Source organism: Hyperolius riggenbachi, chromosome 10 (genome assembly GCF_040937935.1).
Source record: "Hyperolius riggenbachi isolate aHypRig1 chromosome 10, aHypRig1.pri, whole genome shotgun sequence".
Taxonomy (NCBI): Eukaryota; Metazoa; Chordata; class Amphibia; order Anura; family Hyperoliidae; genus Hyperolius; species Hyperolius riggenbachi.
The window spans coordinates 9,047,407-9,074,966 of record NC_090655.1 but is presented as its reverse complement, the minus strand read 5'-3'; the positions used below and the strand labels follow the sequence as shown (position 1 = coordinate 9,074,966).

General features: G+C 44.9%; 1 protein-coding gene across 1 annotated transcript in view; it reads left to right on the top strand.

Moving 5' to 3' along the window:
* Positions 1–27,560, top strand: part of TTC31 (tetratricopeptide repeat domain 31) — a 102,240-nt gene that overhangs the window by 35,226 nt on the left and 39,454 nt on the right. Inside the window, exons 5-8 of the mRNA XM_068255049.1 lie at positions 6,726–6,851; positions 9,481–9,526; positions 19,571–19,661; positions 22,186–22,327. Of these exons, the coding sequence (XP_068111150.1) occupies positions 6,726–6,851; positions 9,481–9,526; positions 19,571–19,661; positions 22,186–22,327 (405 nt within the window). The remainder of the gene's footprint in view (positions 1–6,725; positions 6,852–9,480; positions 9,527–19,570; positions 19,662–22,185; positions 22,328–27,560) is intronic.

Sequence of the window (27,560 nt, the reverse complement as noted above, 5' to 3'; positions counted from 1 at the left end):
CCAGGTAATGGGAGGAGCCATTGATAAAAAGTGACAATACTGTGCCATCATGTGATCATGATAATGGGAGGAGCAGAGGCTAAAGAGTGACGGTATTGTGCTATCATGTAATCATAGTGATGGGAGGGGCCAAGGCTAGAGTGACGGTACTTTGCCATCATGTAGTCGTAGTTTTTTTTTTGTTGTTTTTTTCTTCTAATAAAAACGCCCACTTACCTGGGGCTTCTACCAGTCCCCTGAAGCTATGTCCCACTCCGTCCTCCTATTAACCTCGGTTCTCGCTGCCGGTCTCGGTAATATATTCGTCCAACAAGACTAATAATGCTCGCTCCCGTGCATGTCATCTGGAGCTTACTGCGCAGGTGCAGCACCAGGTTTTCTTGCACTGCACCTGCTCAGTAAGATCTCGATGACGCGCGCAGCCGCAGTGGGTCTCTGATGCCGACCAGACCGGTGCTGGCTTCGGGGAACGAGTGATCGGAGGAGGACGGCGCGGGACATTACAGCTTCAGGGGGGCTAGTAGAAGCACCAGGTAAGTGTCCGGTTTTATTTTAAAAATCCCCAAGACAACCCCCTTTATGTCTGCGTTAATATCACTAAATCTGTTATACAGTTTGACACTGAATTCCGTATGTAGTGCCTATAAAAGACCAGCTCTCTTTGAAATATTTGGGATGCATTGTTCTAGAACACTAAATTGCAGAGGAATTAAACTGCTCTTGACACTAATAATAGACTCTTCCGTTTTTGTGGTGAAAACAAGTCTCTGAGGTTTAATTTTAATTAATTACAAAGCCGTGATTGCCGTGATCAATGTGCGAACAATGCGGTCATTTCTGCTATTTTTATTTTCTTGTTCTTTCCAAAACTGCCCCAGTTCTGTCAGGTCCCAGAAGCACTGTGTATGTACAGCCTTCAGTTCCAGCCACGACCGGTTACACCTGAAGAATGGAGACCTCAAAATACTAGTTTAAGCAGGACCCCAACTGTAAAGCTAAATGCCCCAAAACAACTTACAGTGGAGCTGAACTCTTGCACAGGACAGAAGGAAAACCGAGAAAGGCACCCTGTATGGATTTAGAGCGTTTAGCCGGTCTAATTCCCCCTTCATCTGTGATTGGAGTTTGATCTCAGCCGTCAGCTCAGGAATCTCCTCTACCGTGGCAGAGCTGCTAATCTGTAAACACAGGGTGTTAACCCTATGTCTGCTTCAATGAAAGCAGGAAGTAGACACACTGCAGATGTATTGCAGGATTTGTATCAGCTGTAACAAAGATGTTTTGTTTTTTTTGTAAACATTATGCTGTTTATCTTTTAGAGCAGAGAGGAAGTTCAGACTTCAGGTCCGCTTTTGAGGAAAATCAAATTTTGCAGAACTAAAACAGGATCAGGACTGGAACCCACTAGAACGTTTTTGAGCGTTTAGGGAGCGCTTTCAATTGCTAGCGATTGTTCCCTAAAAAAGTGCCATGTGGCTGAATGAGATCTGTCTCTGCACCTCAATGTGCAATCTTTAGCCACATGGCATTTCTTTTGGTACCTGATGAAGCCGGTAACACCTGCAAAACCTGTTTGATTCCTTTTTTTTTTTTTTTTTTGCGCCACATGACTTGTCGTAAGTCTTTGGCTGTTTTGCTGTACAGGAGAGGTAAGCAAGCTGCTAATATTTTTGGAGGTGTAATGGATTCTGGTCCTTCCTCGGTTAGAGCTTGACACACCACCATTGGGGCAAAGTGCAGCTTCAATAATTTGGGGGGGGGGGGGGAATAAGAAGCTAGTTCTGAGATTATTTCCTTAGAAGAGGGGCGAGCGGTCAATGCAAATTGCATGCAGCATAAATTGGGCAAATGCTAATTGCCCATTTCATTTTACTGTCCCAATTCCAGCTACATTCCAATTATAACAAAACTAGCATCTCGTGAATCCTCTATTCCAGTAACGAGTTTTAATCCTTGTTGGATGTATGCTCGGGGTCCTCATTGTGGAGAAAGACAAATTTTGTAATGAATGCAGTAAACCTAGAGGGAAATCCTAGAAGTTGGGCTGTCTCTTATCCTCTCCGGCCTTTCTGAGCCCCTCCCCATAGCATACGGCAATACTGGCACCACCATGTTTCACAGTGGGGATGCTTTTGTCAGTAATGGCTGGTACACTCCATCCATTTTTTCACTTTTGATATAATTTTTTTTTTCTGATTGCTTGGTAATCAATAGGTTGTACAATGTTTGCCGATCTGATTTTTCTCGATCGGAAGCCGATCAGAAATGCTATAAAATATTGATAGAAATACTGGCTACTGTTCGCTTTTTTAAAATCAATTTTAGATCGATATTACATTTGAAAAATGGCCAAAAATATGATCAGAATTTGGAAAAATCCTACATCCTTTGGCTAGCTTGTTTTAGCTGATCAATGTCTGATCAGAATACGGTATATTGAGCAATCGCTGAAATAGGAGCTCAAGTAAATAAAATGCATGGTGTTCCTAGTTCTAAAAATGAGTTTCCTTATGTCTGTGTATTGTCTAGTGTATGTATCGTAGTCTAGCGACAATTTTGGGGGAAAACCATTAACTTATCTGTATGGTTTTTTTTGGGGTGTGGGAAGAAACGAGTGCCCAGAAGAAACCCACGCAGAGACTGTGAGAACATACACACTTCATGCAGATAGTGCCCTGGCTGGGATCTGGACAGGTATAATGCTGGTACCCACGATGAGATTTTGTCTATTTACTGTCAGATCGATTTACAACATGTCCGATTTGCTTTCCGATCGATTTCCGTTACCTTTAATTGGCAATCGATCAAAAAGTAAATCGGACATGTTAGAAATAATCGATCTGACAGTAAATCGACCATAAAATCTCAGTGTGTACCCAGCGTAAAAGGTTCAGCAATCTGTTATTTGCATAAAAAGATCTATTTTCCAGTCTTGCTGGATTCTATGCATCTACTAATGTACGTTCTGGTGGGAGATGCGGTTAAAAACATCTATGTTTAGCAGAGGGCCAGGCAGCCGGCTCGCTCTGTAACATGGCAATGGCAGTAATGTTTTGAAAGCCGCCCATTAACCCAGTTTTCTGCAGAATATTTGATTGGGTGACTAAGCTGTGCTCTGTACATTTTATTATTGAACAATCTCATTTTAGACTTCTTTGTAAAAACCCTCCAGATTGCGGCTGCGTTCCTCCTGCGTACTCACACCGTGACTTGTATTGAGATATTCATTTCTGCAGGCTCTCCTATGAAGAATTGAATGATTTGGAGTTATAAACCCGGGGCTACGAAACTGCTCTTATAGGCGATGGTAATGCTTTTGTATTAAACAATGTTGGAGGGTATTGGAGGAAAGTGTTAATTTGCCGATAAGACACTTATTGGTTTATAAAGCGCCAACATATTCCGTAGCGCTGTATAACGTAAACCCAACATGAGGTACATAATAATACAGACATATGGAATACACCAAATACATAATTGGTGACAAAATACAGAATTGATACAAAATACCGAATGGGTAATCACAGTGACAAACGTAACATTATAAATAAAATGTATACTGATTTCCAAGATACAAAAGGGTGAGAGCCCTGCCCTTACAACTTACAAGCTTCCAGTCTAAAGGGACAGGAGGGAAAGAAAGGGTGGGGTAGTATACAAGAAGCATACCTGGAGGCAGTGGGCCAGATTTATCAAGGCATTCGTATTTTTCCTTTTTAAACAGCACTTCTACAGATTTGAGCAGTGCAGGCTAGACGTGATTTGTGAAGGGTACCTCCCCCTGCTGATTTCCTCACTCAGAGCCTGCAGATGTATTGGTTACCTCATTAACCACAATTTCGCTCCTATACTGCACTGTCTGAGAAACCTTCGTAACTCCTCCTATTTTACAACTGTTTTAAAAGGAAACTGCACTGTCTACTTATTTTACTGATCCCTGAGACCGTTTTGCTCTGATTTCTAAACACTTACCAATAGTTTATCTCACACTCTTGATAAATGTCCCACAGTGTGTTTTTGGATATTTTGGTAGCAGTGCAACTTGACTTTAGGACAAAAGGGAAGAGGCCTAAGGTTGAGCATAGGCTTGTCGGAATAAGTGAGTTTTGAGAGAGCGTTTAAAGGTAACAAAAGTTTGGAGCGTGACAAATGTTGAGGGAAGGCATTCCAGAGGAGGGGTGAAGCGTGTGAGAAATCTAATACATGTAAATGTCAGGAGGCAAGTCTAGAGGAGGACAATAGGCCATGTGCAGATCTGAGATTGCGGTTGGGTTGGTATTAGGAAACTAGTGAGGAGATGTACAGGGGAGAGAAATTGTGGAGAGCTTTGTAGGTTAGGGGTAAGAGTTGTGTACTTTTCCTGAGAACTGGGATACAGACCTCTCATGATAGGACACCCTTATTTGCGTCAAGCAGGTACTACAACACAGAGCAGTGTGTGAAGACACAGCACATAGTACCGTAATATTATATTGATTGACCTCCAGCTTTTTGCAAAGTCTTTATATGGTCAGGTATGGAGTCAGAGTTTTGTGACCCTGAATTGGGGAATTCTGGCCCACTCATTATGCAATGATTGGAAACGTTCACCAGGGGGAGCTAGTTTCCAAAGACACCTTCATATGGTACGATTGAGAATATCTCTGATACGTTTTATGGGGTTTGATGGGCGACTGACCCCCCCCCATGGCAGCTTCTGTGTGCCAGGCAAGGCATAACTACGAGGGGGGGAGCGGCTCCTAGGACCGCAGGGAGGCCCAGAGCTTTAATGGGGCCCCAATTGCTACTCGCAACCTCTGATAAAGGGGTGGATTTGTCACATCAGGTGTCTTGTGGCTGCACATGTTACGGGTGTGACGATCATAATGGCTACACTTGTTTTATGACCCTAGTGAGATGCCCCCCCCCAGGCTGTAAGGGTCACCAGGGGTGGAAAGGGGAGGGGTGTGAGGATTGGGGGGGGGGAGGGGGGGTCAGTAATTTGTAGTTGCGCCCTTGCTGCCAGGCTGAAGAAGAGTGAACTGAAGAGTGAGCTATATGGATGTAGCCATGTTTATTTCCTTTTAAGCAATACCAGTTGCCTGGCTGTCCTGCTGATCCTCTGCCTCTAATACTTTTAGCCATAGCCCCTGAACAAGCATGCAGCAGATCAGGTGTTTCTGACTTCATTGTCAGATCTGACAAGATTAGCTGCATGCTGGTTTCTGGTGCGATTCAGACACTACTGCAAGAGATCAGCAGGGCTGCCAGGCAAGTGGTTTTGTTTTTTTTTTTTTTTTTTTTTAGCAGGAAATAAACAAATGTGGGAGCCTCCATATCACTCTCATTTCAGTTGTCCTTTAATGGCAGATGGAACTCTGTGAATGTTTTTGGAAGCAACCCAGCATAAAATATTGGCAGCACACCTTGCTTAGAGATGGCGACATATTTTGTATTGTTAATTAACAAAGGAAAAAAAATCGACAAATGTGTCTGTACCATCAACAGATAAACAGCCTGCACTGGCAGTAAACTAGCTGCAGTGTGTGCTGATCTCTGCTGCCTCCAGTATGTACAGTATAAGCTGTTACTGTGTCTGTACTGATAGTAAACTAGCTGCACTGTGTGCTGATCTCTGCTACCTCCAGTATGTATAGTATAAGCTGTTGTTCTGTGCCTGTACTGATAGTAAACTACCTGCAGTGTGTGCTGATCTCTGCTACCTCCAGTATGTACAGTATAAGCTGTTACTCTGTGCCTGTACTGATAGTAAACTAGCTGCAGCGTGTGCTGATCTCTGCTACCTCCAGTATGTACAGTATAAGCTGTCACTATGTGCCTCCTACGGCAGGGGTCTCAAACTTGTGGGCCATTTGCGGCCCTCTATGCAATATTTTGTGGCCCGCGCCAGCAAAAGCTTCCTTATAGTTCGCTTCAGTGCTCCCAAGTAATCCGCTGCATCCCCGCCGCTAAACGAGGGCTGCAGAGCCCCCAAATCGCCCGGGGGGCAATCCGCTGGCATTTCCTGGAAGGGGCAGAGCTTTCAGCTTCAGCTCTGCCACTCCTAATGTCAATCGCGGCGCATCGCCGCCTCTGCCCGCCCCTCTCACTCTTCCTTCACAGAGAGGGGCGGGGAGAGGCGGCGATGCGCTGCGATTGACGTCAGGAGGGGCAGAGCTGAAGCTGAAAGTTCTGCCCCTTCCAGGAAATGCTGGTGGATTGCCCCCCCCCCCCCCCCCCGGGCGATTTGGGGGCTCTGCAGCCCTCGTTTTGCGGCGGGGACACAGTGGATTACTTGTAATGGGTGCACTGAAGAGAAATATAAAATAGGCAAAATAGATCGCTTCAGTGTGAATTTGATTTTGAAATAAAAATCTATGCAAGGAGGGGGGGGCGTTCGGGGGAGGGAGCTGCTGATTGACTTTTTTTTGTGAAATCCCTTATGCGGTCCAGCCTCATCCTGACTTTGCCTCCTGCGGCCCCCAGGTAAATTGAGTTTGAGACCCCTGCTCTACGGACAGTAAACTAGCTGCAGTGTGTGCTGATCTGTTTCCTCCAGTATGTACAGTATAAGCTGTTACACGCTGCCTGTGGTGATGGCAGAGATCAGCACACACTGCAGCTAGTTTACTATCAATACAGGCACACCGTAACTGCTTATACTGTACCCAAATTGGGGCGGGTGCCCCTGATCGGCACGTGTTCATAGACATGCCAGCAGACTCATATCTGTTCTCCCTTGGCAGGAACCGGAGTGGGATGTAAATAGCGCATTTGTTGCCAATGCTGCCAGTCACATCAGACCAAAGAGTGGGAACAAACTTGACAAGAAGCACAACGCCAACAAAGAAAATGAAGGGAAGATGCAAGAGGTAATTCTGTGTTTTTGTGATGAGTACAGTGTTTATAAAAGTTTTGCCTTTAAACTAAAAAGTAACTCCCTGAAAGTAAATAGAGCATAGGACATAGGAAACGCCTCAAACAGAAGTCAAACAGGGAGGGATCACTTTAACACAAGTTGTAAATGCTTGAAAAGGGCACTACTCTCCCCCCCCCCCCCCAAACACCCCCTGAGACCTTTCTCCTGCCCCCACTCCCCTCCTTTCCTTCAGTTTACAGAATTCCACTGGAGGTGGGTTGGCAGAGTAGCACCTGCAGCCAGATCACATTGTCATTTATGTGTTGAGTAATTTGTTAGTGTTATGAAATTCTGCATTTCCTCTTTACTCTAAAAGATTTACAGCATAAAATCTACTACCACAAAAATAAAAAAATAGAAAAATTGTAGCAGAACAGCATTCAAACAGTTGAACACAGCACTTTGTTCTTCAGTGGGAAAACTCCTTGCTGCAGCGGGCAGCTTCTGGCCGCACCCGAAAAAGTGATAACATTATCCTTTGTCAGATACATTTGGTAAACCTTGCCAAAACTGAGCTGTCCTAAACTAAGAAGCAGAAAGAGCTGAAAAGTGATCAGTAGATAGATTTTAACATGTATAAATACAGCAGCTATGCAGTAAAAAGCAATGGCAGCTTTCAGAGCAGATGAATTGTACTTTGGGAATTTGTAGACAGACAATATTACTTGTGTACAAAAGCAAATCTAATTATATGGGTAATAAAAAGTAGGAAAACACCTCTTTATTGAATGTTAGCATTTTATCCCGCTTAAAGAGACACTGAAGCGAAAAAAAAAAAAAATGATATAGTGAATTGGTTGTGTACTATGAATAATTACTAGATTAGCAGCAAAGAAAATATTCTCATACTTTTATTTTCAGGAATATAGTGTTTTTTCTAACATTGCATCATTCTATAATATGTGCAGATTAAACAACACTCAGCATTCAAAATGATTCTTTCAGAGCAGTCTGTGAAGTAATGACCTCTCCTCTGGCAGAGAAAAAGTAAATAGTCCAGGAACAGTTGAGATAATAATAAGTCAGATAACAGCCCTCTCCACGACTAACTTAGTCGGAGAGCTTAATGGCTTGTTTGCATAGAGATAACTGGAGTTTCTTAACTCCTTCTGTACTGGAAACAATTACACTGATGTATCTGATCTTAATGTTTTATTTCTTAGCTGTGCTACACATACAAATCATAAGATCATCATTTTTTTTCCCCTTCAGTGTCTCTTTAAGTCCTCTCAAATTCCACCCTAAACGTAGCCATACATCACTCAATGTTTGGGCTGGGTTGGTTTGCCTTCTTAAAACAGAGGGAATTTACAATAATTCAGCCTTAACTGAACATCTGTGGTTACCCACAATGCACCACTACTGAATATGCAAATTATCTCTTTATGCCCCTGTAAGCCAGGCTTCCATCCAGAACCGCTGGTGGTGTATAGCAAGCCTATAGCTTTAGATATTACACAGCCATATCAACCCCGCATGCAGACAGCCTGTTTCAGGCTTTTGGCCCTCATCAGTACAGGGCAGGGATTGATAAGGCTGTATGGGATAGGGCTTGGACCAGTACAACAGAGTAACCAAGCAGCTTGGGGGGACCCAAAACCACAAGGAGAGTATGCAATGTATGGGCAGATCAACTGGGATCTGTTGCCTGCCCATACACTGCAGACCAATTCCCGACTCTATCGGTAATCAGCCCAGCTCCTCTGCCGCCTGTCTGCCTTCAGGCCGTGTGTTTCTATTCAGGTCTGCAGAATTAGAGTTCAGTCCATAAAAACTGTGATTCAGAGTTCATCATGTGATATAACCGACTCATCTGTGACTACAGGAGACACAATATTGGAGGTGATGAATTAGCTCTGCAGTGACGGCCAATTCTTGTAAATGTTTTTATAGGCTTTATTTTATGACCTGTTTACCTGGCTGGATCAATGTGTCTGCAGACCTCTATAAACATGGCCGTTATGATTCCTTTTGGCAAACTAAACACTTCAGGGGAGTGAAGAGGATATTATTGATCAATAGATGGAGAAAGCAGAGGTTCAAAACCTTTCTGAGCCTCTTTACATATTTCCTGCATCTTTATAAAAAGTTTTTGCCAAACAGGATATCCGTATTGTCCAATGTGTTGAATTGGCCAAGAAATGAAATTTTCAGTGCAAAGCAGTGCTGTAGAAACAGGGGACGCCCTTACTGCGCCTGCGTCAATCACTGCCACCTTGTCCGCGTGTGCAGGCGCTGTAAGCCGCGGACAACGTGGCAGTGATTGACAGCGGCGCTTGGCGCAGTAAGGGCGACCTTGATGTCGTCTGCACAGTGCAGAGCGCAGAGGTGACAGCGTGGGACAGTCGGCTGCAAGGGGCTGGAGGAAGCCCCAGGTGAGTAAAGCAGATTTTGTCCAGTTTGCTTGATTTCCTTTAATGACAATTTTATTAAAAAGCCAGTCTAGGAGCCTCCTCCCCTTCTAGCCTCCTCCCCTTCTAATCTCCTCCCCCCCTCAGTACCGTGAAAGCAGCTTGGCAAACCTTTTTGACAACCTGGTCAAGTAAGTGCAATAATGTCGCCACATTTTTCCCTTTTTTCAGGGTGACTGCAACAACTCTTCAGTCCAAAGAAGCCAACACTTCGCTGGTAAGTGGTGAGAGTGCGAAATGGTGAACGCTTATGGCAAATGTCCTGCTTTTCTCTTTTGCATTCACTATAGGCCTGACGTGAGCTGGCTAAATATATAAGTAGAATGACACAAATGTCTTCCCTGATGATGCAAATGTGAAAGGGAAGCTGAAAGGCAAATAAGATTATAAGAGCGGCGGAAGCGGGCATGTACAGGGAGCAGTACCCATGCCCACAGCTTCCCCCTGCACCCCCCCACTCTCCTGTGTTGCCCACTGCTTTGGCCTGCCAACCTGTAAGCCGCTTCTGCTGGCTTGTAGGAGAGAACAGAGGGGGGCAAAGGTGAATGGGGGGCAGTGGTGGGCATGAGGACTGCTCCCTGTACATGCTTGCTCCCCATTCTTATTTGCCTCAGTTACCTGTTAAGTGACATACGATACACGTGTATGTACAATGCCAGGCATACAAACATGCTATTGCTTTTATTCTTTCTCTGCCTAAAGAGTTAAGAGTTCAGCTATGCAACTGACAGTTTCTCTCCAGTCAGGACCCTGTCAGACGATATAGTGTTTCTCACAGATAAGGAATTACAGCCAAAAAACACTTTCATGGCAGAGAACTGGGCTTCTGAGCTCAGGAGATGGCGATAAAAAAATATGGTCAATAGTTCATATATTTTAGCAAAGCTCTTTTTCACACTGCAAGATCTTTTTCTAAGCACCTGTAATTTTAAAAGCTTTTGCTAATGTAATGCTATGAGTGTTCTCACTTAAGCAATGTAATTTTATAAAGAAAAATTAAATCCCACATCGCATTGCAAGAGCTCTTCAAATCATTAGCGCTAAAAAAAAAGTTCTGGCAGTGTGAACCAGGCTTCAGACAGGGGACAGACTGTTTTATTGAACGGAGACAAAACAATGAATTTTTATTTTAAACATTAAAACTGGGACATCGACGTCCTTTTTAGGAGTAGGATAGATTTGGTTTTTTATCAATAAAGTTTCCCTTTAAGTGGGATTAAACTCCCTAAACTTTACTTGCCTACATAAAAACATTTTTGAAAGCATTCCCTGTGTGTAAAAACATACAAAAAATCTGCTCTGCTAATTAGGAAATCTAATCATTGTTGGCCTCTAGAAGCTCTCTGCCTAATTACATCACTCGGCTCCCCCTTCCCTTTCGGGATATGGACTAGCCCTGTCAATAGGTCGAGAACTGTTGGTTGCATTACATTTATTTTTGGTATAGGACAAACTTGCGTGTTGTAATTATGTCATTTTTATATTGTACGTTTAGTTTCTAGTGTTCCTATAAAGTGGGTCCCGTGTTTGGCACGGTGGATTTGTCGGCATAATCCTGCAAACACAGAAAGATAACAGTGCAGCGGATACAACTACACGCCCGCATTGCTTTTGGCGACCTGCAGATAGCCGCGCTGGTGATTGGCTGGAGAAATAACCTAGCAACTATTCCTCCGACTATCATTCAGCTAATAACTGAGCACTTACAGCCGTTCACCTGAGCCCTAAAAGCCTTGCTGGGCAGAGATCAAAAAATACACTTCAATAGCTGAATAATCAAAGCGCCCAGATCTGGGCTGTGTGTAATTGGAGGCAGCATCCGCTAAAAACTCTGCTACATTTTATAATTCACAAGATGAAAAGCGGAGTTCAGTGAGGCGGCTTTGGGGAGGGGGGAATTGCTGCTATATGATATAGAGCAAATGGCAGCGCATCAAAAACCAGGATGCATCTTAAGGCCTTAAAGTGAACCTGAGGGGAAAATTTACTTCTGACGTAATCAGTTGTATTGATCCTTCTACTCAGGGGCGTAGCAATAGGGGTTGCAGAGGTAGCGACCGCATCGGGGCCCTTGGGCCAGAGGGGCCCCATGAGGCCCTTTCTAAATTAAAGGATAAGCTGTTTATTGGTCCTATGGTGGTAATAATCACTTCTATAGATGCTTTGAATGGTAGTAATCATTAACACAATGTTCCCCATCCCCTTCTTGCACCTCTAATACTGTAGATTTTGTTACGCCGTATCAAGTGTTTTGTATAGAGTGCCTTGGGGGGCCCAATGTAAAACTCGCACCGGGGCCCCGAGCTCCATAGCTACGCCACTGCTTCTACTCCTAAAAAGACTTATAAAACAAAACAATGGAATTTTTTTTTTTTATTATTTAAACATTTACAAAGTACAATTAATGTTTTGATGTCTCTGCTCAGTGGCAGCCTAATAAGTGTCCCTAATTGAAAATACATGAACTATTGACTTTTTTCCTATCTCCCCTGCTCCCAGTTTTATTCTGCCAGGAAAACTTTCATGTCTGTAATTTACTTATCAGTGATGTTACTATATTCCAGACCACAAGACAGAAGCTGTCACTTCCATGCCTAGAAATTTACTTGTTTTATATTGCTGCCTGAAAGAGTTAAACAGCCTGGTTATTGGGTTTTTGTACTGTATCTCATGTCACCTCATGTACACTTTTTAACAGCAAGATGTGTACAGAGCCTCTTAAAGGACACCCAATGTGAGGTGTATGTACAGTGTTTTTCAAGCAGAAAGAGAGAAAAAAAATAATAATCAGGTATACAAGTGAGTTTCTGTCTAGGTCTGGACCGGGTCAGATTATAAAGTATAAAGTAACCCTCACTGATAAGGAATTGCAGCCATAAAACCCTTTCCTAGCAGTAAATTGGCACGAAAACCTTTTGGTCATGCTTCCTCTTACCCTTTGTAACCCCTTACTATGCTCAGTCGACAGCTCCATCCCAGGGGAGTTCACATCCAGACTGAAAACTCCTCTTATTCATGCTGGCATCGATGACTCTGTAGCTCTTTCTCTGACAAAAGTCCACCCTACTGCAGATTGAATGTACAGCGTGTGTGAATTAGTCCTTTGGGAGAAAAGCACTTTACATATTTAGTATTTCTATAGCACCGACCTATTCAGCAGCGCTGTACAGAGGATGCCTTGTTTAAAGGAGCTCACAAATCTAATCCAGGCATGGGCAAACTTGGCCCTCCAGCTTTTAAGGAACTACAAATCCCACAATGCATTTGTCTTTGAGTCATGACTGTGGCGGTCAGACTCCTGCAATGCATTGTGGTACTTGCGGTTCCTAAACAGCTGGAGGGCCAAGTTTGCCCATGATGTCATATGTCTATGTAGTGCATGTATGGTAGTCTAGGGCCAATGTAGGGCGAATCCAGTTAACCTATCAGTTTTTGGGATGTGGGAGGAAACCGGAGCGCCCGGAGGAAACCCACACAGACACGGGGAGAACATACAAATGCCGTGCAGATACTTTACACACGTTAGTTTTGCTGACTCACGCCAGTCTCATACACACCGCAAACTAAGGCTGCTATAGGCCAAACTCTGCTTTCTATGCAGAGCAGGCCTGGTTATGACTCGGCTGAAAAGCGATTGGTTGCCATGGGAACCAGAAACCTTTTTTATTTTTCTTCTGAAGCGTTCGCGTCCAGAGACGCCGTGCAGCAACCCGTGCGTTCAGCGTTCAGGAAAATCTCGTTCCCAGGAAATATGCAGACATGCAGAATAATATTCAAGGCCTCCGGCAGCTGCTGATGTGAAGCAATCTTCTGTTATGATTTCCTCTTCACAGCAGCAAATGACACAATCTATTTCACATCTACAGATGAACTCCCCATAGCCAGGGGCGTAACAATAGACCCTGCAAGGGATGAAGCCACAGGGGGCCCCATGGGGAGAGAAGTTTCTTTTCCCTGTCCTGAGACTAACTAAGGGCACAGAGAGAAACTTTCTGCTCTCTGCACGATTGTTCTGCATCTGCTCAGCCACTGTTAAAGTAACCATGAGGTGAGAGTGATATGGAGGCTCCCATATTTTTTTCCTTTTAAACAATACTAGTTGCCTGGCAGTGCTGCTGATCTCTTTGACTGCAGTAGTGTCTTAATCACATCAGAAACAAGCTTGCAGCTGATCTTGTCAGTTTTGACAATACAGGTAGTCTTCGGTTAACGGACAAGATAGGGACTGTAGGTTCGTTCTTAAAGGGACTCCGAGCAGTGCAAAAACTATGGAAAGATGCATATCATTTTAAAGCTCTCTTTCTCCTCTTTCCAATGATATATAAACCACCACCCTACGTCATTTAGTTTTCGCTATTTTCGCGATTGAAATTGCCGCGGCCGCGATTTCGATCGCGAAAATAGAGAAAACTAAAAGGTGTAGGGCAACGATTTAGGTGTCATCAGAAAGAGGAGAAAGAGAGCTTTAAAATGATATCCATCAAGCCATAGTTATATTGTATTACACAGGACGACACTTTCCCCAGTGTCAGCAGCTCCATTCTGCTGAATGCAGCTGCTGACTTTGACAAAAAGTCGCCCTGTGTAATACAATATAACTATGGCTTGATGGATATCATTTTAAAGCTCTCTTTCTCCTCTTTCTGACGACACCTAAATCGTTGACCTACACCTTTTAGTTTTCTCTATTTTCGCGATCGGAATCGCGGCCGCGGCAATTTCAATCGCGAAAATAGCGAAAACTAAAAGGCGTAGGGTGGCAGTTTATATATCATTGGAAAGAGGAGAAAGAGAGCTTTAAAATGATGTGCATCTTTCCATAGTTTCTGCACTGCTCGGAGTCCCTTTAACCTGAATCCGTTCTTAAGTCGGGACACTGCGCCATTTCTGTCCTCTGCCTCCAGTGTCCCCCTCTGGCTCATCTCTGACCCCCGTGTCTCCTTTGTGTGTCTCCCATGTGCCTCATTTCTCCTTTGTCCTCTGTCTCCTCCTGTCTCCTTTGCCTCCATTCTTTAAGCAAAGTAGGCGCAGCGGAAGCTAGATAGGGGACATCTCGTCTGTTCCATGCCGGTGTAACGTCCCAGCGTGCTGCCAGAAGCTGCGCGGCTCGTCCTCTCTCTCCGGCCGTATTTTTTGCATATAAACTCTTCAAGTTTCTTCAGTTTTTTGCTACATATATCCTTTTTATTAGTATAAAGTCTATGTAGGTGTTGTGCAGTGTTGCCAACCTTTCACGTTCTTTTTTACTGACAAATACCTAAAAATTTACTGGCAAAAGATTTTTTTTTTGTTTACTGACAAAACCCCCTGCGCTGTGCCGGAAAAATGGGCGTGGCCACGCAACAGAATGTGGGTGTGGTCATGGGTGGGGCCAAATATACATGATTTTAATATTGCTGTAAAAGGTCTGCCAGGGAAGTTTGAGCTCTGCCATAGTGTTTCCCCCCCCTTCCCTCAAAATAGATGTAATCTTACAGCATTTCACCAAAAATCCACGTAATCTGGCAGAGGTTCTTCCAAAATACAGATAATATGGCGTCTTACGGAATTCACGGGCAGCTTAATTTGTATCAAAAATTACGGGCTGCCCGTAAATTTACGGGCGGTTGGCAACACTGGTGTTGTGGCACACCTGAAAGGATATTATCCTCACTTCTTGTTTCCCTGTATACGGAATACAGTTAGCACACAGGGCCGGATCTGACAGTTTGCTGTGTGTGGTTCACAGAGGTTCTCATTGCATTGTGGGAAATAGCAGCTTTTTCCAACTGCCAAACAAGCAGTTCCCTGTGTGCCTATACTTCAGACAGTGGTGGGGAACCAGCAAGCAGGACGCGCGTTGTGGGGATAGCGGCTGTGACCTAGCGCCCGTTTTTTTTTTTTAATGGGCAGGCCTTTTTACTAGTGAAGCTATAATGGCCACAGTTTTTTGTAGATGGCTGCAGCCTGCTTTCCCCACTGACATGACCGTGTACCGTTTCTGAGGCGATGTCAGTTTATCAGGCACTGTAAATGCTGTGAGAACCTGTTACTCGCAGCTAATAGCTGCACAAATACCTGGCATACTTTCACAAGAACTTGGATCTGTTACAGGCGGCGCTTCCAATCTGAAAACGTGGTGACATAATGTTCTCGTCCGTGGAAGGCAGCCTCTTGTAAAGGCCTATTAGATGCTATGAATACAGATGTGTGCGCTGTTTCTGCAACAGATGAGGGTCATGTCCCCGGAGTAACAGGTCGGGGTGACCCTCCTGGCCGGGCTTCATGATTTCTGTTACAATACAATTTTACAAAGTCACTCATATGGGTCTTTTTATAGAGCTATGAAAACCCACAAGAACATCCATTAATAACTTGTGTTTTTTTTTGTTTTTTATTTTTTTGGTGTGCCAATTGTACAACAATACAGGTAGACAGAAATCCAATATGAGAAACAGGCAGGCATGTATGGTGTCATGGTGCTCACCGCTTTGCCCCATTCTCCGTTCTGCCCTCTGCCGCCTCTAAATGCCCCCCAGCACCCTCTTCTGGGTGGGGCATCACTGACCCGGCCTCACGGAACACACAGCGAGCGAGCGCTCTCTGCATGACGACGTGCACGCTGTAGGATGCATGCAGCTGGGCCAGTGCAGGCGCAGTGATTCCCCCACCCAGAAGAGGGGGCAGAGGGGCAGAATGGGGGGAGCAGTGAGCAGAACCGCTCGCCATACATGCCTGCTCCCCCAGTTTCTCCTGTAAAGTCAACCTGAGATGAAATTAAACTGATGGGATAAACAATTGTATTTATCCTCCTAATGACTCTTCATCATTTTATTTTTTATTTAAACATTTACAAAGTAGAATGAATGTTTTGTTATCTCTGCTCAGTGGAAGCCTATTAAGTGTGAAAATACATGAACTATTGACCTTTTCCTATCTCCCCTGCTCTCTGTTGTATTCTGCCAGGAAAACTTTAATGACTGTAATTTGCTTATTAGTGATAGTTACTATTTTCATGACAAGGTCCCAAGACAGCTGTCATGCCTAGAAATTTACTTTCAGGTAGTAAAACAGCCTGATTACTGCTATGTTTTATACTGTACACACGTTTATCTCGTGTCGCTTCGGTACACTTTAAAATCCGGTTCTAATCTGGGCGGTAAGTAGTCATGCGCTATGCGTGTGAATAAATTCTTTACTTTCGGGGAATTTTGGAGTTGGACATACAAGCATGCAGATCAGGTGCTCTGACTGAAGTCAGACTGGATTAGCTGCATGCTTGTTTCAGGTGTGTGATTCAGCCACTACTGCAGCCAGAGAGACCAGCAGGGCTGCCAGGCAACTGGTATTGTTTAAAAGGAAATAAATATGACAGCCTCCATATCCCTCTCACTTCAGGTATAATTTAGAATGAAATGTACTGTTGGGTACTACTCTTGCCCTGCCACTGTTCACAGGACGGTTAGGCACAGTGCTTCTCTGGGATCCAAGCAGTGTCTGTACAGCGATCAGTCCTAGAGTGCCACATGAAACATACACCACCTGAGACAACTGTTTAAAAGGGAACTGAAGAGAGCGGTATATGGAGGCTGCCATGTTTATTTCCTTTTAAGCAATACTAGTTGCCTGGCAGCCCTGCTGATCCTCTGCATCTAATACTATTAGCCATAGCCCCTGAACAAGCATGCAACAGATCAGGTGTGTCAGACATTAAAGTCAGATCTGACAAGACTAGCTGCATGCTTGCTTCTGGTGTTATTCAGATACTACTGCAGAGAAATAGACCAGCAGGGCTGCCAGGCAACTGGTATTGATTAAAGGGAAATAAATATGGCAGCTTCCATATACCTCTTACTTCAGTTCCCCTTTAAACCTGTACAAGGTTGGGGGGGGGGGGGTTGTGGTCCTGTGAGTGTTAAGTGCATAACATTAAAGGGCACGGTGGCGTAGTGGTTAGCGCTCTCGCCTTGCAGCGCTGGGTCTCCAGTTTGAATACCAGCCAGGTCGACATCTGCAAGGGGTTTGTATGTTCTTTCAGTGTCTGTGAGGGTTTCCTCCGGGCACTCCCGTTTCCTCCCACATCCCAAACACATACAGATAAGTTAATTGGCTTCCCCCTAAATTGGCCCTAGACTACGATACTACACGATGCATACATAGACAAATGACTAAGGTAGGGATTAGATTGTGAGCCCCTCTGAGGGACACAAAAGTGTGGTTTGCCTTCTTAAAACAGAAGGAATTTGCGATAATTCAAATTAAAGTAAACCTATGTGGTTACCCACAATGCACTGCTACTGAATATGCAAATTATCTCTTTATGCCCCAGAAGCCAAACTTGCATCCAGAACCAGTGATGAGCTTACGGGTAGTGAGCTATTCGAATCCGTGATTAAAATGAGGTTTGATTGCCTCAGGTGTGCGGCTGGGAGACGAGGGGGTTACTTACCCATAAGTCTGCAGTCCTCTGCGTTCCAAACGTCTTGCACGCGGCCTATTGGACGCATTGCAAGACTCACTATGCGCACTTCCTTCCCCTGGCTTGTAGGAGGAAGTGTGCGTAGTGAGTCTTGCAATGCGTCCAATAGGACACGTGCAAGACGTTTGGAACGCAGAGGACTGCAGACTTATGGGTAAGTAACTCCCTCTCTCCCAGCCGCACACCTGAGGCAATAAAACCTCGTTTAAATCATGGTAGTAATGAGTAGCTCATTACTCCTGAGCTCATCACTGTCCAGATCCGATTGCGACTAGCAAGCCTAGCTTAAACTTTTAGGCCCAGTGCACACCAAAACCGCTTTTAGATCCGCAATACGCTAGCGGTTTTTGGAGCTGATTTCAGAGCATTCTAGGTATGTTTAGAGAGGTTTTCTAAACATACCTAGCGGTTTTGGGTGCGTTTTTGTGTAGCAGATTACAAATATTGTTACAGTAAAAGCTGTTACTGAACAGCTACTGTAACAAAAATGCCTGGCAAACCGCTCTGAAGTAGCGTTTTTCAGAGCGGTTTGCGTTTTTCCTATACTTTACATTGAGGACGAAACTCTTCCGAAAACCGCAAACGCGCAGCAGGAGGCTCGTTTGCGGCTTGGCAAAAACCGCAAACCGCCGGTGTGCACCATCCCATTGCAATACATTAGACAAGCGTTTTTATAGGCGGATGCGGCCGGCGGATCGCTCCAAAAACCGCTCGGTGTGCACTGGGCCTTACAGAGCCACATCAACCCAACATCCAGACAGCCGGTTTCAGACTTTTGCTCCTCTGAAGGACAGTTAGCGACAAGATAACATAAACTATGTACAGCGCTGCATAAGATGACCGCGCTGTATAAATACTAAATTGGAAAAAAGTGTATATTTTTATATCTTAAATTGGAGTAAAACCAAGAGTAAAACATCAGAATTTTCTATATTTCTATCACTTACAGTAGCTAGTTATAATTTGACAGGTATTGGACTAGTCAATGACCTCATGGGAAATTTTCAGTTACTTGTTTACAAAAGCCCTTACTAAACTGGAGTTTCTCAGTCCAACTGCCAAAATAGTGTGCGAACTGGTTGGGTAGCTGGACAACCTCTTTTGTATAGATCCTGGTGTTTTTATAAAGCATGAATACTGAGCATCCCCCATGAGGAGATGGGACTAGTCCAAAATTTCAGATCTTTCAACCTTTTACTATCTACTATAAGTGACAGCAACACAGGAGAAAAGCAATTCATGGTGCATTGTAGTCTGGGAGATGTTTTCTTTTAGTGTGATTGAACTGTATCAGATGGCAGCAATGCTTTATCAGGGCCAGTGCACACCAATAACCGCTAGTGGTCTTTGAAGCTGTTTTTCAGAGCGATTCTAGGCATGATTAGAGAGGTTTTATAAACATGCCTAGTGGTTTTGTGTAGCAGATTTTATATTTTGTTACAGAAGCTGTTCAGTTACAGCTGTACTGTGTAAAAACTGTGTAAAAAAAATTTCTCTGATATAGCGATTTTTCCACTTTCCTATAAATTTGAGGCAGAATCGCCTCAGAAAATGGCAAAAGTGCTGCAGCCCCCGAGTTTGCGTTTGTGCAAAAAACAAGCCGCTCTGGTGTGCACCATCCCATCCAGTTTTCCCCCGCAAGCGTTTAACGCTCAGAACCGCTCTTGCTGTGCAGCAGCCCTCAGTTGAGTTCGAGGGATTTTTAGGTTCACTGGAAAAATTGTTTGCCTGCATATAACAGTAGAATAATAATGTACATATAAATTGCTTGTTTTTGATTTGGAATAATTGCTGTCGTTCCAGAGAAAGGGATGCAGTGTGCGCTGGATGGGGACTACGCCAAAGCAGTGGAGATGTTCAGTAAAGCTATCCGATTAGACCCTAAAGATTACAGGTGAGCTTATTGCCCGCGTCACCTGTGTATAAGTCTGGTGGGGGGACAGTGTTCTCCCCAGAAGTTTTTTTCCAGCCGGGTGGCATGAAATAGTAGCCGGGTGGGTCGAGATGAAAAATGCAGGGCAACTCTGCTTACAGCATAGGAGGAGGTGAGAAGGTGACAGCCGGGTGGTCATTAAATCTAGCCGGGTGGAGCACCCGGCTAAAAGAGCCTGGGGAGAACACTGGGGGAGTTCGGGGGGCAGTGAGCTGTTGCCAGGCAGCAACAAGCAGTTGTGAGTTTGAGGGGCTTTTCACTGCCTATCAACTGTCTGTGGAAAAGAGTCCTAAAGGTGGCCACGCCCCATACAATTGAGATCCAATTTTACACCAATTTGATAAATAAGGTTGTCCCAGAAAATTGAAAGCTTTTTTTTTTTTTTTTTTTTTTTTTTTTTCCCTGGCTTTTTCTAATCAACCAATTTTTTTTTTTTTTTTTTTTTTTTAAGTTTACAATCTTTTATCCCGAAATTGTGGCAATCTTGAAAATACGCGCGGTACCTCGAAGATACTGATCGAAACTTTCGATCGGAATGCTTGAATCAAAATAAACAATGTATGGTGTGTGTGGCCACCTCTAGGTAGGGATGGTCGGAAATGCCAATTTCCGATTCCACGGTAAATCCGCATTCCGCCATTGCCAAATACCGATTCCGCCTTCCGCTACCAATTTCCGCATTCCAATGCGGAATTTCCGCCGGAAACCGCGGAAATTCCACCCGACTTTAACATCGATTTTCTCAAAAACTATAAGGTCTTTTTGAAAACTTTTTTTTTTTTGCATCTTGTTCAGTAGATTCTGTTTAATAAACCCTGAAAATGTGGTGTTTCTAGGCCTTACGGGGGCTTTGCTATTAACCGCTAAAGTCGGCGGATTTTTACTGTAATGGAAATGCAGAAAATGGGCAGATGCAGATTTTCTGCATTTTACATAACAGTAAAAATTCGCCGACTTTAGCGGTTAATATCAAAGCCCCCGTAAGTCCTAGAAACCAAATTTTCAGGGTTTATTAAACAGAATCTACCGAACAAGATGCAAAAAAAAGTTTTCAAAAAGACCTTATAGTTTTTGAGAAAATCGATGTTAACCACCCTGGCGTTCTATTAAGATCGCCAGGGCGGCTGCGGGAGGGTTTTTTTTTTTAAATAAAAAAAAAACTATTTCATGCAGCCAACTGAAAGTTGGCTGCATGAAAGCCCACTAGAGGGCGCTCCGGAGGCGTTCTTCTGATCGCCTACGGCGGCCAAAAGTAACACGGAAGGCCGCAATGAGCGGCCTTCCGTGTTTTGCTTACTTCGTCGCCATGGCGACGAGCGGAGTGACGTCATGGACGTCAGCCGACGTCCTGACGTCAGCCGCCTCCGATCCAGCCCTTAGCGCTAGCCGGAACTATTTGTTCCAGCTGCGCAGGGCTCAGGCGGCTGGGGGGACCCTCTTTCGCCGCTGCTCACGGCGGATCGCCGCAGAGCGGCGGCGATCAGGCAGCACACGCGGCTGGCAAAGTGCCGGCTGCGTGTGCTGCACTTTATTTCATCAAAATCGGCCCAGCAAGGCCTGAGCGGCACCCTCTGGCGGTAATGGACGAGCTGAGCTCGTCCGTACCGCTAAGGTGGTTAAAGTCGGGCGGAAATTCCGCGATTTCCGGCGGAAATCCGCCTAATGCACTTGCATTACCGATTTCCGCATTCCGATTCGGAAATGCAATTTCCGATCGGAATTTCGGAAATTGCATTTTCGCGAAATCCGAATGAGCATCCCTACCTCTAGGCTGTTACATGTATTCAGATTAAAAAGATTTAGGCCTCTCTTCCACAGGCAGCTGAACTGCTCGTTTGTCAAGTAGTTCAGACACCTGCCTGCCGGCCACAAGAGCCGTTTGGCTGCAGTTACATACAGCTGAATGCCAGTGCTCAGTAATCCGGTACATATCACAATTGACGCGTGGCAGTGTTACCTAGCGGCGAATATGTCTCATGTTGCGTGTCTCTCAAGCAACCGGCAGGCTCAAATGCAGCTACATGGGTGGGAGCGCCTGTCCACCTACTGGCCATGCTGAGCGCTAGCAAAGCGACAAACCGGTGGTTGGAAGCAGCTGACAGGCGGCGAGTTCACCACCTTTGGCTGCTCACGGAAGAGGCCATTTCTCTTTCCCACAGTAACCCACTAGGAGCGCTTTTCTGAGCACTTTGTGATTTGAGCACAGGATCAGCTTTCAGCCAAGCCTGTCACACTGCAGTGTACTCAGCCCAATCAGAGAGGAGCAGGATTGTGAAATGGGAGATGACAAGTTTCCCTCTCTCTGCCTTCTGCAGCCATGGCGAGAGAACAGAGCTTGGGTAATGGAGATAAGATAATTACAGCAGAGACCTTCCTATATAGATAGGAGAGATTTCTGGCAGCATTAAAGAGACCATGCAGTATTTTAAATGGAATTTGATTTTGTGGTTGACAATCCTGCTTCTAAACTTGTTTTTATCTCCAGGTATTTTGGTAATCGTTCGTGCTGCTATGAACAGCTGAAGTTCTACAATGAGGCCCTAATGGATGCCGACAAATGTATAGAGTTATCTGCTGCTTGTCCTAAAGGCCATTTCAGGAAAGGCCGAGCACTGAAAGGCTGTGGGGTAAGACCTCTTTTTTATCTTCGAGGCGCATTGCTAATTTGATATTGTTGATGGCTGCTCTTTCTAGTTAGTGCTAATCTTGTCAGATTTTTGTCATAAACGCCTGATCTGCTACATGCTTGTTCAGGGCCTAGGACTAAATGTATTAGAGGCAGAGGATCAGCAAGACAGCCACGCAATGTGCATTGTTTAAAAGGAGAAAGTGAAGTTTGGTCTGGTGTTAGTCGAGGAGCAGAAATGCAGATCTCAAACCAACAAGTGATGTTACGGTTCTGATCCAGTTCTGTATAATGCCTGAAGATGAAACTTTGTTTCGATAGCTTGCAATAAACCATGTGCAGTTGGTCACTGAAGATCTTACCGAAGTCAACGTTTATGGTGGCCATACACTGTACAATAAAAACGTTTCGATTATCCCGTTTATTCGATCGAAAATTTTTTCGCAACTTTCATTCGATTATTTAGATCAAGAAATTCGAACGATTATCCAGGTTTTTGGTTTTTTGTTTGTTTTTTTTTGAGAAAAATCAGATTGGACATGCTGAAAAAATCTTTATACTCGATCTAACGGAATAATCAAACTAAATGATCTAATTGAAGAAAAATGAAACCTTGTACCTTGTATGGCCATCCTTAGTTTGATGTCTCTAAGGGCTGGAACCCACAGGAGCGCTTTTGGCACGCGGCGATACGCTAGCAGTTTGCCAAAACGCTGGGCTAATGTTAATGGATGGGGCAACTTCCACAGGAGCGTTTGCGTTTCCCAGAAACGCAAACGCAGGACGTGCAGCATTTTGGGAGCGTTAGCGCTTCAATGTAAAGTATTGAAACGCTAGCAGAAACGCTCAGCAAAACCTAAACTGAGCGGTTTTGCTAGCGTTTTGCGGTTCAGCACACTGTAACAAAATTAAAAATAATTCACAGGACCAATCAGGATAAAAACGCAAAACGCTACGCACCCGCTGGGCAAAAAAATACAATGTTGCAAAACACGACCAAAAACGCGCATGAATCCGCTTGCAAACCGCTCAGACAAAACGCTAGCGGTTGCGTTTTGCGTTTGCTGATTTCAGTGGGTTCCAGGCCTGAGTCTCACTCACCTCAGGTTTTCCTTAGCGCCCATATTTAGCATGTTTCCAAATGTACTGCAACCCACCTCCTCTTACGACTTGGGTCCTTTTTCATAACCTCTTCCAGTGTTCAGGTTTGTTCTGAGCTGTAGTATTCCAAACTCCGGAAGCCTCACACAAGTGTATCCCGCTCACCCTGCTATGCATGAAATGTGGGAAGCGTGGCGCCTTCCCCTGTCAGCTGACCTTCGCCGCTAAATCACAGGCACTTTCTGTACAATAACGGAATGTCAGCTACTATAAATACATGCTGGTCTCCCTGCGCCTGGTCCTTACAGCACAAGAAAGGAACACATGGTCGGGAGGCACGGATATATATATATTCTGTACGAGCCGGGAGTACTCGTGATGAATGTCTTGTCATGCTATACATGTAGGCGCCCAGCCCTCTCTGGTCTCCACACTCTGAGCTATGTAAACTCTAGTGATCTGTTTTATTTATAAAGTGCTAACTTATTATGCAGCATTTGGCAATAAAATAAGGTGACAAACAACGAAACCGAGCACACGCATACAGGAATACACAATCTCTCATCCCTGGAGGACGTTTAGCTGCGAGGCTAGGTTCATGAAGTGATAATCAAGTACCGTATATACCGGCCTATAAGGCGACTGGGCATATAAGACGACCCCCCAACTTTCCAGTTAAAATATAGAGGTTGGGGTATACTCGCCGTATAAGACTACCCCAGTGTCAGCCGGGTGTCAGGCTGTGGTGAAATGACCTAATCGTGCAGTCTTCCACAAGGATAGAAAAGTATATTGCGCTCTGTGTTTAAAGAAAAGACTTGCTGTAATAGTTTCTTGAGAGCAGCCACTCGCGCGGGTATCAGTGCAGCTTCCGGGGTCACCTGACTGGTGACGTGTGCGCTCCACAATACAGCCCGGAAATCTCATCAGTAGAGCGCACACGTCACCAGTCAGGTGATCGAGGAAGCCGCACTGATACCCGCGTGAGCGGCTGCTCGCAAGAAACTAATACAGCAAGTCTTTTAAACACAGAGCGCAATCTACTTTTCTATTCACAGGAAGACTGCACGATTAGGTCATTTCACCACAGCCGGACACCCGGTACCCGGCACTCCAACTACTGACGCTACCTCCAGACTGATACTCGGCGTATAAGACGACCCCCCACTTTGCAGAAGATTTTTAAGGGTTAAATACGCTGGTATATACGGTAGTCCAAATCATTTAGACATTCAATGGGCTAGGTACATGATCCAAGTAGGAAACCATGGAAGACCATGCTCAAAGACTAAGGGCCCGTTCACACTTAAAACCGCAGAACTCCGGCGATTACCGCCGGCATTCTGCGGGAGTGATTTTTCCCGCGATCAGCGCGGAAAAATCACTGGACACTGCGGCGGGTTTGGAGCGATCGCGATTAGTGTGCTATGCACGCTAATCACGATTGCAAATCGCGGAACGCTCGTCGCCGGCAAACCGCTGCATGCAGCGCGGTTGCGGTTATCGCTAACCGCGGCAGTGAGAACACTGCCACTCGCTACATTGTGTAGCGGTTTGCCGTGAGCGGGAATCGTGCGATTCCCGCTCAGGTGTGAATGGGCCCTTAAGGTGCGTACACACATGCGACTATAGTCATTTGAAATGCTCGTTCCCCAATCATTTCAAATGACGATAGTTTTAAAAAAAAAAAAAAGGCAGCCAACGACCATTAAGTCTAACGACGGACGAGCTAGATCGTTAAAAACTAACGATCTAGCTTGGTGGATTTTTTTCCAACGACTATAATTTGCAAAAGTAGTACATCGTTGGGAAAACGGTCGTTCGTACTAGGCTTGACATGCGCATTTCACTATTTCTCCATGGAACTTTTCATTTTTATGCGCAGGCGCAATAGTTACTTTTACGTGATGTAACGTTCGTTCTAACGATCAGATCGTTACACACCTTTAAAAAAACCTAACTTTACTTAGGCCGTTCTTTCGTCAATTAAAAGTTTGTTCGTCGTTCACAACGAACGATTGTTGTCGTATGTACGTAGCTTTACAAACTAGTGTGTGTGCGGCACTAGGGGGAGGGTTGGGGACAGGTAATGTGTAGTTGCGCAGCAATGGGGATTGAGTCATTGAGGGTAGGGTAGGCCAACAGGAACAGGTGTACGTAGTTTTTTATTTATTTTTTATTTTAGGTGAAGGGTGCAAGGCAAGCCTTGGGGGGGGGGGGGGGGGGGGGAGGGTGATATGGAGTTCCAGAAAGTAGGGGCAGCTCTAGAAAAGTCCTAGAGTCTCACATGGGAATGGATGCACCGCCCCTCGCCTTCCCTCCCGCAGTGCCGGGAAAACTGATTCAATGTATGGGCATGGAATCATTCACGCATTCCCATTGTTTTACTACATTCCATAAACAGAACTTTTTCTGGCCCTAAACCTACCGGATACCATGTGCTAGCACAGTGGCAGCCAATAGGAACAGACCCCGGTTCACACCATGACTTCAATTTTATTTTATTGTATTTTTTTTTTTTTTTTTTTTTTTTTTTTTTTTGCAGCACACTGCATTGCTGATGGAGAACCCCCATTCCTCTGTCCTGTTTGGTTAAAAAACTGACACAAAATGGGTGAAAAACTGATAAAAATGTACTGTACAGGACTGGGACATAGCTGTACACATTTTCACTCTACAAATGTTTGCTGTAAATTGCACCTTTAGGCTGGGGTCAAAGAATCGCCCGAGCCATCAGAAATAACATTTCGTAATCTGTTTCACCAGCAACAAACCAATCTGTACTATTAAAGAGAACCAGAGACTAAGCACCCTCATGTATTTTACCATATACATCAATGGGGACATGACAGTAAACACGTACCCTGCTCTGTTTCATTCTTCTCTGCTAAATCTGCCTGTTATCAGCCCTGATAAGAATTCCCGGCTGAGCATTCAGTCTAGCTTTCACCAGAATGATTATAGCTGAGTCAGTCTTCTGTGAGGTCTTTTCAAGCCCAGGTCTGCCCCCTTGTGGCTCTGCTTTGCTGCTTCAGGAAGCAGAGCCACAAGGGGGCAGACTTGGGCCTGAAAAGACATCACAGAAGACTGACTCAGTCTAGCTTTCACAAGAATGATTATAGCTGAGTGCTCAGTCGGGGATTCTTACCAGGCCTGATAACAGGCAGATTTAGCAGAGAAGAATGAAGAAGAGAGTAGGGTAGGCGTTTACTGTCATGTTCCCACTGATCTATATGGTAAAATACATGAGGGTGCTTCGTCTCTGGTTCACTTTAAACCCAACCAAACCGTTTTTTTTCCCGATCGTCTGAACAATTCTAATGGTGATTGTTCAGCAGCAATCTGGTCTATTTGGGACATCAATGTGGTTTTTCTGCCGATCCGCTTGTATTTATCTGATAGTTTGGGAGATTCTTCCCTAAGGCTGCTTTCACAGTGGGACGTTACAGGGGCACGTTAGAGCAGCCTGTAACGCAGCCCCCACCGCTCATTAATGAAAAATTAATGGGCTGTTCACAGTGCCCATGTTGCGTTACAGTGTAACGCAGCACATCCGTTGAGAGTGCTGCATGCTGTGCGTTATGCGCGGCTGAGCCGCGTTAGACTGTTTGAACATGCTCAGTGGTGTTAGGTAGGAGTGGAGAGCGGCCAGGCACATGGCTAATATTAACTGCACTCAGTGACATGCAGTGTTTACTTCCTGGAGCGGCCGCTCTGTGCGGCGATTGGCCGGCGGGACCACGTGATGCCGCATGCGTCCAAGAGTATGCATCACGGACGCCAGAGTGAGCTGCACAACGCGGCTCACTCCGACGTCCACATCAGAGAGCACCAGGTGTTGCGTTAGGGGCACGTTATGTGCCCTATAACATCCTCTAAACGCAACGTCCTGGTGTGTAACAAGCCTCAACGTAGCCATACATCAGACTTTGCGGCCGATCAACCATCCAATTCGATTATTATAATTGAATCTGATAATCTGTGCCGCCAACTGCATGCCCGACCGACAACGCGACCAATTTCAGAACAAAATTGGTCATATAAGTCGATCGCACATGCTGCAAGATATTGGGCCAACTTGCTCGATCAGGTGTGCTGCTGTAATGGCGTGCAATTTCGGTACGATCGGCTAA